The following is an 11,567-nucleotide window of genomic DNA, read 5'->3' on the forward strand; positions in this document are numbered from 1 at the left end:
CAAGAAGAACTGGCCCGAGTCGGTCTTGGCGCGAATTCATCCTCTCTTCAAGTCCTCCCTCCGCCCACTCCACCCCCCCCTCCCCTCTTTCTCATTCAACTCGGTCGTTCCCCTAATAGCTGTCATCACCCTCCATCGCATTTATTGCTCGATTAAAACCTTGAATAAATTCTCTACGCTTGGTTCGATCTCTCACCCTCACCCTCTCCCGATCGTCCCGGGGTCCCGCCCGTCATGGCTGCCGCCGATGTTCGCGACATGCTGGATTTGCCCGCGGAGGGCCAGCCACGTCCGCTGAAGAAGCAGAAAGTGACCGAGAAGAGACCAGGTAGGCTGCCGTGCTTGAACTTCATACCCAGCAATTTCTAACTTAATTATCTCGAGTCTAGAGGGTATCACTCGTGAGCTCTTCGCCTTACTAGGTGAGCGGGCACCTCCGATCGCAATCAACGAGAACCGCTACAAGGGCCGTCCCAAATGGATGAGCAAGATGCGTGTCCGCCCTTGGTAGGACCACTCCCTCATCATTCGCTTCAGCGAGTCACTAACACGGCTTGACACTCAGGCGGATGGCGCCATTCGAGAACGGCGCGCGATCGGACGGTCTCGTGCTGCGCCATTGGCAACGGCAGAACGAGCCCGCGAAACCCGCCCTAGAGGGATCTGAGATGGAAGTGGACGACAAGACCGACGGCAAGAACGCGTCCGAGACGGTGGAGAAGGATTACATGTTCGCCAAATACAACATCAAAGCGCGCGTGCCCAACCGCTACACCGATGAAGAGTACAACCGCCACTTGAAGAATGACGACTGGACTCGCCAGGAGACCGACTACCTGATGGACTTGGTCGAGGAGTACGATCTCCGCTGGGTGGTGATCGCCGACCGCTACGATTACCAACCGCATCCCGTCGACGCGGAGACGAACACAACGGCCCTCGTCCCGGCCAAACGATATCGGACAATGGAACAGTTGAAAGCTCGCTACTACTTCATCGCCGCATCCATGCTCGCCCTCGAGCACCCACCGTCCGAGATGTCCGAGGCCGAATTCGAACTGCACGAGAAGATGATGAAATTCGACCCGGAACGCGAGCGCTCCCGCAAGGAGCTCGCGGCCCTGCAGCTCAACCGCACCGCCGACGAAGTCCGCGAGGAGAGTATCCTCCTGGAAGAGCTCAAACGCATCACCGCCAACGAGCAAGAGTTCATCACTGAGCGCCGGGAGCTCTACTCCCGCCTCGAGGTCCCCATCAGCGTCGGCAACACCACCATGTACCAGTCCAGCCAGGGTCTCTCGCAGCTCCTGCAGACCCTCCTCCAAGCCGACAAGAGCAAGAAGCGTCGCTCAATCCTGGGCCCCGAAAGCGCCGGCGCCGCCCCCAGTCCGGCCGGGCAGACTCCCGCCTCCAACGCCCCCGGCAGTGCCCGGGACAGCCGCGCCGATACCCCCAATGCCTCCGCGCCCGCCACCACCGCCACCGCCGCTGCTGCCCCCACCAACAAGAAGGCCGCCGCCGCCGCTGCCGCCGCCGCCGCGGCAGCCGCGACCAAGGAAGCCGAGAAGACCGTCAAGACGCTCACCCCGGCCGAGGAGGCCAAGTACGGCGTGCAGCACCACGAGCGGCTGGCCCCCGGCGTGCAGTTCCGCAGCGATCGCGCCCAGAAGCTCACGCAGGCCAAATCCAACGTGCAGACGCAGAAGCTGGCGGCCGCGCTGGCCGAGCTCGCCGTGCCGCTCCGCCTCGTCATGCCCACGGAGCGCGTGTGCAAGGAGTTCGAGAAGCTCATCCACTCGGTCAACCTGCTGCTCGACGCGCGCAAGGTCGCCGAGAAGGTGGAGAGCGAGATCCGCGTGCTCGAGGCCGCCAAGGAGGAGCGTGAGCGCAAGACCAAGGAATCTCAGCAGGAGAAGACCTCCACCACGTCCACTTCCACTAGCAAACCCGAGGTCAAGTCCGAGCAGCAGGACGAGGAGGACGGCCCGCCGCTGATCCCCGCTGATGCTGCCGCCGAGGCCGCCACGGCCCCCGATCCCAAGGGTCCGGCCACTGCGGCCCAGGTGGAGGGCGAGCCAGCAGCAGAAGTGAAAGGGACGAGTGGTGTGCCGGCTGGTTTGACGGAGGGGCAGGATGGAGCGTCGCACAAACGCTCGGCCAGTGTTTTGAGCAATGCAAGCGACAAGAGCAACAAGCGACAAAGAAAATAAGGCCTAGGGCCTCGAGTTGTGTGTTTCGGGCAAGGGCGTTTTGATTGGGAAGGAATTCGGGGGCGTCTTGATGCTTTAATATATACCTTTGTACGATTATATGAAACCCTGCGCGGTTGCTTTCCAGGATTGCAGACTAAAATTGCATAAACTTCCAATGACTTCAAGGGGTGATGGTCACCTCATCACATGCTCCCGGCCCTGTCCACAAGGTCCTTTGATCGGCCCCCCTCCCTCCGCACCTAGTATGTATAAAGCGAATATCCCCAGCGTCTTGTCTAACGTATGCATTCTTGCTCGCCACAAACCGAGATATCAATACACAACAATCCAACCCTGTCATATCTCTCCCATGGTCAGTGTTGACTAGTCTGCCCTGAAGCAGGCCCACCGAGTCTTCAATACAAAGCGTTTACTACCTATAGAATTGTCTTCAAGCCCTCGAGCCCAGCACACAGGTTACATACTCATCGACTCACTCACCTACAGAAAAGATCTCCTCACAATCCTGATAGTTGCTTTCCCAGCCATCAGTGACTACAGTCGAGCCAGTCTGTTCCGAGAACTGCTTGCGAACCGGGTCTACGCTGGGACTGCTTGGTCCATCTTCCTCGTGAGAAGACTTGTGCTTTCCGCCGGGCCATTGCTTAAGAGGAACCATCGGCTCACCATCCTCGTCTGTTTGGGCTCGGCGTTTACGATCCAAGACCCGGAATTTCATAGCTCGCCCGTCTTTCTTTTGTATCACTGGGAACCGCCCGGCCGATGCGTTTAACTTGGCAGTTGCTTTGGCCTCCAGGTCGCGCGCCATCGCAGACATACTGCGGCCCTTGGCCCATAGACTTCCGGTGCGACGCAGAGTCGACCATCTTCCCAGAGACATCCCGCGTCCTTCTGTGCTCATACTGGATGCCGACGGACTCGCTTGTGGGGGCTGTTGCTCGCTTGGAGATTGGTTAGGATCGACCCAGGCACAGAAATCCCAAGGGTCCTTTGCGCCAGCTGATGGCTCTGGGTCGGAGTGATCCTTCTTCCTTTTTGAAAATTTCCCCAGAAGAGAAGACTTTAGTGACTCATCGCCTGCAGTTTCATTAGTTGCGCCGGACCAACTGCGAAGATTGATGTGGCCAATGATGGAAGAGATATCGAGACCAGTTCCTGCTTTCTTCGAAAGCGACGTTATATCCTGCTGCTGTGGCTGGTCCTCGACAAGGGTTGCCTTCTCAGTCTGCGTATCAGTCTCCGGTGTCGCGTCTTGGCTTGAACCGTTGATCGCACATGGACCGGACTGTTCTTTTGAGGGCCTGTCGTTTTCTTCAGCAGCGGATACTAATGTGTACCCATAGCCAAGACGCCGTCCACCAGACATCCAGCCCACGCTCACTTTCCGGGGCGATACAAGATCTGCGTCAATGTTAGTTGGAAAGCTGATGTTTGACGAAGCGACTGAAAGGTCCGAGTGAATCTGTTCTACAAATCTGCCGCACGAGGCTAGCGCACTAGTCGTATTGTCATGGACGAGTCTGGAACTCGCAGACTCAGCATTGGCTATATCTTCCAGCAGCCGGGGTGAGCAGTCTCGAGTAGGATGAAGGCTTCTTTGGGATTGTCTCTCTACCGGAGTCGTGTTGTGCGCTATTTCTGCCTTGCCCAAGTATGTTCTGGACCCAGCCGAATACTGGCTGTCTGGTCGAGAATAGCAGGAAGATGTCTGGTGTGGAAAGGGCCTATATGTCGGTTCACTTACGTCTCTTGCCCTGCCTTTGCCCGCCACTGGGCCATCATCAATAAGCTGTTGCGTTGGCTTCCGCAGCCTGACATCACTAGCCCATGGATTTCCCTCGAAGGATTGCTTCGTTGAGAGAACCCGAGGAGAGGTTGTACGAGATGCAAGCATCCTATGAATCTCCATGTCCTCGAGATGAACGGAAGCATTGCCGGAGGCAGACAATGGAGGTTGTTGTCTTCTCTTTCTAACCGAAAGCCCCGTTGAGGGCCCAGCTAGCGAGTCTATAGATGTCGTGTAATGGGTTGGTACCGGGGAGGCGTGGCCTGGAGTTCTCGAGCGATACTCATAACATCCCGAGGACGAAAAATGGTTGGCCTCGGGGATAGTTGGAGAGCTATGTAGGGGGTTTGACAGCTTTGGGGTCCCAACTGGAGAAGGTGAAGAGTATCCATCCTGCTTGTCCCATGGCACACACTCTGTTGACCTCGGAGTCATGAACCCAGCATGATAAGGTTGTGCGGCTTGGACCCGACAGCTTGCACTGCTTCCCACACGGGAGAAAGGGGGCGTTGGTGTCGGATGGATGGCCCAGATTGCCTTGTCCATGGAAGACCAAGGATTTTGTGTTCCTTCCAGTATAGTCTGGTCTACTCCAGGTGCGTTCACCGAGTCTCCATTCGATACACCAGATGTACTGCCTGGGGCAGATTGACCGTTCCTTCCGTCCCCACGAGATTGAAGCTTGGACAGAGAGGTTGTCTCGTGTACGAGATTTTCCGCGACCAAGCGATCTGGCGTGCGATTGATTTGTTTTGGGGTGCTGATGAACTGAGCGTCACTGTCATAGCCCCTCTCGCTCATCAAACTGCTTCCAAAACCAACTGGGGAGATGGTGTCCAGCCGTTTACTGGCAAATCTCGACGGATCGCGCAAGGTAGGGGATTCCGATTTCCTCGCGGCCCTCGTGGGGGCTTCATGGAGGCCTTTGTGTTCTCTCGAGAATCGCTTGCGTAATTTTTCCGATAAGCCACCGGCGGAGGTCCCAGAGGAGGAGAAGCGAACGGCATCCTCTCTGGAGGTGAATTGAGCTATCACGAGCGAACCGTTAACAGATGAGTTTACAGGCAGGGATTGAGTCACGCTGTACCACTACCCTGACCACTTTCCACAGCTCCATTTGGAGGCGAAGTGACTGGATGCAGTGGGTACGCAGGCCCCGTTCCTGGCGGGTCTGGTTTCTTCCAGTACGCGCGGAGTCGGGGGCAAAAGAAAATCCCCATTGTCGATGACCGCCGCGGAGTGTTCAGCAGTGTTGATCAGATGGCGACTGTGGCAATTGAAGCCATAAAGTGACCCATGAGCGCACGAGCATGGAGAAGACCAAACCTCCCATGACTACCTTTGCAATCATCTCGAGTTGCTACTATAGGGAAGGCGGGGGGGGGGGGGGGAGCGTGGCGTGAGAATCGCCAGACCCCAATTGAGGCAGGCGCGTTCGTATTCTTGCTTGAGTCCAATTCATCAGAATGGAAAGACAGCGTACCACTAGGTAAGTATAGACTAGGAGTTTATCCAGCATGTGTCCGAAACGAAGCAACAATCAGACTGCTGCAGCGATCTGGGGAGAGGGCTCAAGTAAAAGTTCCCAGCGCCGGACAACAAATTGGTCTCCGAACTCACTCGCCGGAGCTCCGAATGATGGAAGCGGGGATCCTTATCCAACATGGCTGATGCTTCGGACAAATTGAAATCAGTCAGATTGTTGGAGCTTTACTGAAGTGGCAATTGTTTACATAGAACATCGCGGATGAAGCAAATCATAGTCATCCAAGGTTACCAAAGTCACCGGAATGAATAACTTTACCTACAAGTTACAATCTCCCTCCAAATAGGCATCTGGCCCTGGCTTTTAGTGGCCGATCGCGGACGCAGCCAGACCGTCTCCGATGGTTTCTCCGGACTGCGACCGGCCGGTCCCTCGCAACTGGCTAACTTACTGGCTAGCTTAACTTAACTACTGGCTGTGACTCAAACGATTTACCCTGGGTTAATTAACTTTTTGGGGGGTCTTTTTGGGTCTTTTGGTTTTTGGTTTTTTTTTCCCTTCCGATTGACTTGATCACGCCATTTGGCACTATTCAATTGCTGGATTAGCCTCATACTTCGGCGAGATGATTGACTGTCCTTACCAGTAGTTCTCCGTAGTTCAATACACATTCCTTACAGTTTTCTTGCATAGAACAATTGAGACAAACGAGACAATCATTGGCCTTACTGATGAGCATTCGATGCATGAGAATGAGAACGTGCAGTCCGAGGGGCCACGGGATACCATGGGAGGGCACTCTCCGCAGTCGGTCCATGGACAATGATTTGATAATGCGATTAGATCAAGGCAAAGATACCCAAGTTGAACCTTGAACTTTTTTGAATGTCCAACCGGGGAATCGCTATCGGAGGGTTGTTGACAGTCCGGAGGGGCTGTAATTTTACCGGTTATTACCGGCCACGAAACCCCGCCAAACTTTCCGCCATCCCATCCAGACAGACCCAGTCAGAAAGAAGAAAGAAACCTTCGGCCTCCGATGTTTTATGATTTTTTTTTTCTCTTCTTCTTCTTTGGTACAGTACAGGCAGTACAGGCAGTACAAGCAGTGGTTGTAGCCTGAGGTTTTCCGCCTCCCCTGCCCCTCCCCCTCCCAGCTTATATTTCCCCTCCATCCCCCCCTCCTCCTCCATCTTCTTCTCTTCTCTTTCTCTTTCATCTCTCCCGTGTGTTTTTCTCCCTCTCTATCTCTATCTCTCATCTCTCTCCCAGCAAGAGGATTGATTCTTCTTGTCTGTTCTTCCTTGTGTTGTGTGCCTTGCAACTCATTCACTACTCCATCCACAAACCCTCACCCTTTCTCCCCCCATACATTCACACACATCCGTCAAGATGGTTCAGTCTTCTGTCTTGGGTTTCCCCCGTATGGGAAAGCTCCGTGATCTCAAGAAGGCTACTGAGGCTTACTGGGGTGGAAAGATCTCTCGTGATGAGCTCCTGAGCGAGGGAAAGAGACTCCGTGCTGAGCACTGGAAGCTCCAGAAGCAGGCTGGTGTCGACATCATCCCCAGCAACGACTTCGCTTTCTACGATCAGGTCCTCGACCACATCCAGCTCTTCGGTGTATGTCTAAGCCCCTCTGCTTCATGCCCAGGCATCTTGGCTAACATGCTTCTTCATAGGTCATCCCCGAGCGCTACAGCAAGTACGGTCTCGACCCTCTCGATGAGTACTTCGCCATGGGCCGTGGTCTCCAGAGACCCGCCAAGGATGGCCAGGCCGCTGTCGATGTTCCCGCTTTGGTATGATACGCTTCAAAGCATGTTGGATACGATCAAGGCTAATACTGTCTCCAGGAAATGGTCAAGTGGTTCGACTCTAACTACCACTACGTCAAGCCTACTCTTCAGGACAACCAGACCTTCAAGCTCGCTGCTGAGCCCAAGCCCGTTGTCCAGTTCCTCGAGGCCAAGGAGGCTGGTGTTGTCACTCGCCCTGTCATCCTGGGTCCCGTCTCCTTCCTCACCCTCGCCAAGGCCGACCGTGGCCAGACCATTGACCCCATCTCCAAGCTCGAGGAGCTCCTTCCCCTCTACGTTGAGCTCCTTGCTAAGCTCAAGGAGGCCGGTGCCGAGGATGTTCAGATTGATGAGCCCGTCCTCGTCTTTGACCTCCCTGCCAAGTCCAAGGCTGCTTTCAAGCCCGCCTACGAGAAGCTCGGTGCCCTTGGTGACAAGGCTCCCCGCCTCGTCCTTGCCACCTACTTCGGTGACATTGTTCACAACATTGATGTTCTTCCTGCTCTTCAGAGCCTCTACGGTATCCACATTGACCTTGTCCGCAACCCTGAGCAGCTCGACACTGTCGTCGGTGCTCTCGGCTCCAAGCAGATTCTGTCTGCTGGTGTTGTTGACGGCCGTAACATCTGGAAGACCAACTTCAAGGCTGCCATCGAGAAGGTTGAGCTCGCCATCCAGAAGCTCGGCAAGGAGCGCGTCATTGTTGCCACCTCCAGCTCTCTCCTCCACGTTCCCCACACTCTCGAGAGCGAGAAGAACTTGGATGCTGAGGTCCGTGACTGGTTCAGCTTCGCTGTTGAGAAGCTGTCCGAGGTTGTTGTGATCGCCAAGGCTGTTACCGAGGGCCCTGCTGCTGTCCGCGAGCAGCTCGAGGCCAACGCCAAGTCCGTCCAGGCCCGTGCTTCCTCCAAGCGCACCAACGACCCTGAGGTCAAGGCCCGCCAGGCCGCCGTCACCGAGGAGATGCACAACCGCAAGTCTCCCTTCACCACCCGTATCGCCGAGCAGACCAAGTCCATCAAGCTTCCTCTCTTCCCCACCACCACCATCGGATCTTTCCCCCAGACCAAGGAGATCCGTGTCCAGCGTAACAAGTTCACCAAGGGTGAGATCACCGCTGAGCAGTACGAGAAGTTCATTGAGCAGGAGATCGAGGAGGTCGTCAAGATCCAGGAGGAGCTCGACTTGGACGTTCTCGTCCACGGTGAGCCCGAGCGTAACGACATGGTCCAGTACTTCGGTGAGCGCCTCACCGGTTACGTCTTCACCACCCACGCCTGGGTTCAGAGCTACGGATCTCGCTGCGTGCGTCCTCCCATCATTGTCGGTGACATCTCTCGTCCCGCTCCCATGACCGTCAAGGAGTCCAAGTACGCCGTCTCGATCTCCAAGAAGCCCATGAAGGGTATGCTCACTGGTCCCATCACCTGTCTCCGCTGGTCTTTCCCCCGTGACGATGTGCACCAGTCTATCCAGGCTCAGCAGCTGGCTCTTGCCCTCCGCGATGAGGTTGTTGACCTCGAGGCTGCCGGTGTCAAGGTCATCCAGGTCGATGAGCCCGCCCTCCGTGAGGGTCTTCCTCTCCGTGCTGGCACGGAGCGTGAGAAGTACCTCGAGTGGGCCGTCAAGGCTTTCCGCCTGTCCACTGCTGGTGTTACCGACGGTACTCAGATCCACTCTCACTTCTGTTACTCCGAGTTCCAGGACTTCTTCCACGCCATCGCTGCGCTGGATGCCGATGTTCTGAGCATTGAGAACAGCAAGTCTGATGCCAAGCTGCTCAAGGTCTTCATCGACGAGGCCTACCCCCGCCACATCGGTCCTGGTGTCTACGACATCCACTCTCCCCGTGTTCCCAGCGAGCAGGAGATCAAGGACCGCGTCGAGGAGATGCTCCAGTACCTCCGCCCTGAGCAGCTCTGGATCAACCCTGACTGTGGTCTGAAGACCCGTCAGTGGCCCGAGACCAAGGCTGCCCTGAGCAACATGGTCGCGGCTGCCAAGTACTTCCGCGAGAAGCACAGCAACTAAATTCTTTTTACATATTTAATCAGCCCATGATTGGGGCGACGATTTTCAACCCGTCGTCTCGGAGAGAACAATCTGTCGATTGTTGTCCGTCCATTTTCTTATGATGAGTTTACGATGTGATACCAAAAGTTCAACATATGGGTTCAGGGTTTCATTAGATGGGGTCCCCGGAGTTTTCAACATGTCTTTATGACGATTTCAACATCGGCGTCTGCATTAAACATCAGCGCCAAGATCTTTATTTCTGCCTTTTAACAGCGGGAATACTCGGTGATGTCTGGTGCTTCGCCGGTGTCTTACACATAATATTTCAACAATGTGATACCACACGAAGAGGTTGCTACTGTACCACCTCTTTGGCAATTTAATTTTTACTTTTCGAATTATCGTCGTACTTGCTCTAGTAAAAGCGTAGTACTCGAGTAAAAAGATGCTCAACTTGGCTGATCTACAAGGATTCTCAGTCTTTCTAGTCTTTCAACGAGTCCACAATATCATATCGTGGTGTCTTAGCCATTGCTTCGATCGCTAAAAACTCCCAGACTAGTTCTACATGGCTAAGCATACACTAACAAACCAACCCCTCTAATCAAGTAGTATACAAACCATCCCTCAAACTTCGTATTCCCATCATCATCCCCTCCCTCTGTCTACCCTCCCTGAAACCAAAATACAACCCCCCCCTTTCGTGAATGCTAAAGCAAAGCAACCCTAAAACCACCCACAAAACGGCACCACCGCCCCCCTCCCCGCAACCTTCTCCTCCCCAAACCGCTCCACATACCACCTCCGCCCCCACCGCGCATGCGGCAGCATATTGGTCACCGCGTTCACCACAAACACCGCCGCCGGCACGGGGAACGGCAGCCCCACGGCCGCGGCGAGCTGCGCCGCGGGACGAAGCCAGGGAGCGAGATGGAGGGGTCGGCTAGCTGCTGCTGCTGCTGCTGCTGCTGCTGCTGCTGCTACGGTACTGGCCGTGGCCGTAGTGGTGATGGGATTGGTATACGACCGCAGCCCCAACCCCAACATCCCCGCGGACGCCGACGACCGCACCGCCGTCCCCGCGAGCGCGAAGCCGGTCCATTCCAGCCATTCGCAGACGTAGTGCGGGTAGAGGATCGAGGCGAAGAGCGGGGTGGATGGTGGGGGGATTACATACACTTTCGAAGTGGAAGTGGAGGGGGGTGATGATGGTTTGGGATTGGATGGAGGGGAGTGGGAGGGGGAGGGGGAGGGGAAGGGGTCTTTGGAGGAAGCAGCGCCACCAGCACCACCAGCACCACCAGCAGCATCAGCGGCCGCCGCCCTCCTCGCGCCCTCCTCGCGCCGCAGCCGGAAGAGCGTGCGTTCGGCGTAGATGTTCCCGGCCATGCCGGCCAGAAAGAGCGCGAGGCCGAGGTAGGGTACTACCTTTCCTGCTGCTGCTGCTGCTGCTGCTGTGTTGGATGGTGGTGAGGAAGGGTGATAGGGGGAGGCCGGGCGGATGGGGATGTCGTACCCCACCAACCAGCCGGCCAGACATGTCGAGTTGAACCAGTTGAAGAGCATGGCGGAGACCATGATGAAGAGGTGGATGGGGGACATGCTGGGGGCGGCGAGGAAGGGGGAGATGATGGCGCGGTTGAGGTAGTGCGCGACGAAGAGGGCGGCGAGGAGTTTGTTGGGCAGGGGGATAGAGATAGAGATAGAGATAGAGCCATTGGCATTCGAACCAGAATTGGTGGTGGTGCGGTGGGCGGCGGCGAGCTTGAGGGGCAGCTTCCACAGCACGTAGAGCAAGTTCACCGGGCTGACGATCTCCATGGCGAACCAGGCCCAGCGGCCGGGGAGGTTGAAGAGGGAGCTCTTCATGGAGGTCTTGCCGGCCGGGTGCCAGGCTGTCAGCCATTGCATGATGGTGAACTGTACTTCGGTGCGGTGGTTAGCATGACCCCCCCAACAAGATGGAATCGCAGACTGACCAGCGGGAAGTATTGGAAGATGTTCAGTAAGGTGAGATAGACATCGGGGGTGGGGAGGAGAATGTCCATCAGAGGAGGGAGATGGTCCCAGCAGGAGGAGAGGATGGCTCCCATGTTGGGATGGGGGATGGATGGGTGTACTGGTGAAGTCGACATACTGTACTTTGTATGAGTGCTTCCTGTAGATGCAACATCTCCCCAGCAGTTATGTCATTGGAAGTTCACATGAACTCAAGTGATCCTTCGATCATGTGAATGACTAAGATCTGACTAAAGGAGATCTGCAAT

General features: G+C 55.8%; 4 protein-coding genes across 4 annotated transcripts; 2 read left to right on the forward strand and 2 right to left on the reverse strand.

Moving 5' to 3' along the window:
* Window positions 1–60: 60 nt before the first annotated feature.
* BO72DRAFT_445276 (SANT/Myb-like DNA-binding domain-containing protein) lies at window positions 61–2,366 on the forward strand. Its single transcript, XM_040943999.1, has 3 exons — window positions 61–328; window positions 390–507; window positions 566–2,366. The coding sequence occupies exons 1-3, from the start codon at window positions 235–237 to the stop codon at window positions 2,208–2,210; spliced, it is 1,857 nt and encodes a 618-aa protein (XP_040804713.1). The 5' UTR covers window positions 61–234; the 3' UTR covers window positions 2,211–2,366.
* A 110-nt stretch (window positions 2,367–2,476) lies between these two features.
* BO72DRAFT_525169 (uncharacterized protein) lies at window positions 2,477–5,219 on the reverse strand (the record flags this gene model as incomplete). The annotated part of the gene is made up of 3 exons (XM_040949937.1): window positions 2,477–3,614; window positions 4,671–5,027; window positions 5,087–5,219. 3 exons carry the CDS (start codon window positions 5,217–5,219, stop codon window positions 2,686–2,688), a joined length of 1,419 nt encoding a protein of 472 aa, XP_040804714.1. The 3' UTR covers window positions 2,477–2,685.
* A 1,484-nt stretch (window positions 5,220–6,703) lies between these two features.
* BO72DRAFT_445279 (5-methyltetrahydropteroyltriglutamate--homocysteine S-methyltransferase) lies at window positions 6,704–9,693 on the forward strand. The gene is made up of 3 exons (XM_040944000.1): window positions 6,704–7,108; window positions 7,168–7,287; window positions 7,342–9,693. The coding sequence occupies exons 1-3, from the start codon at window positions 6,878–6,880 to the stop codon at window positions 9,313–9,315; spliced, it is 2,325 nt and encodes a 774-aa protein (XP_040804715.1). The 5' UTR covers window positions 6,704–6,877; the 3' UTR covers window positions 9,316–9,693.
* Window positions 9,694–9,789: 96 nt separating this feature from the next.
* Window positions 9,790–11,474, reverse strand: BO72DRAFT_445280 (3-oxo-5-alpha-steroid 4-dehydrogenase family protein). Its single transcript, XM_040944001.1, has 2 exons — window positions 11,280–11,474; window positions 9,790–11,220 (listed from the first exon to the last, which is right to left on the reverse strand). Exons 1-2 carry the CDS (start codon window positions 11,391–11,393, stop codon window positions 10,027–10,029), a joined length of 1,308 nt encoding a protein of 435 aa, XP_040804716.1. The 5' UTR covers window positions 11,394–11,474; the 3' UTR covers window positions 9,790–10,026.
* Window positions 11,475–11,567: the final 93 nt, after the last annotated feature.

Source organism: Aspergillus fijiensis (genome assembly GCF_003184825.1).
Source record: "Aspergillus fijiensis CBS 313.89 unplaced genomic scaffold BO72scaffold_8, whole genome shotgun sequence".
Lineage (NCBI taxonomy): Eukaryota > Fungi > Ascomycota > Eurotiomycetes > Eurotiales > Aspergillaceae > Aspergillus > Aspergillus fijiensis.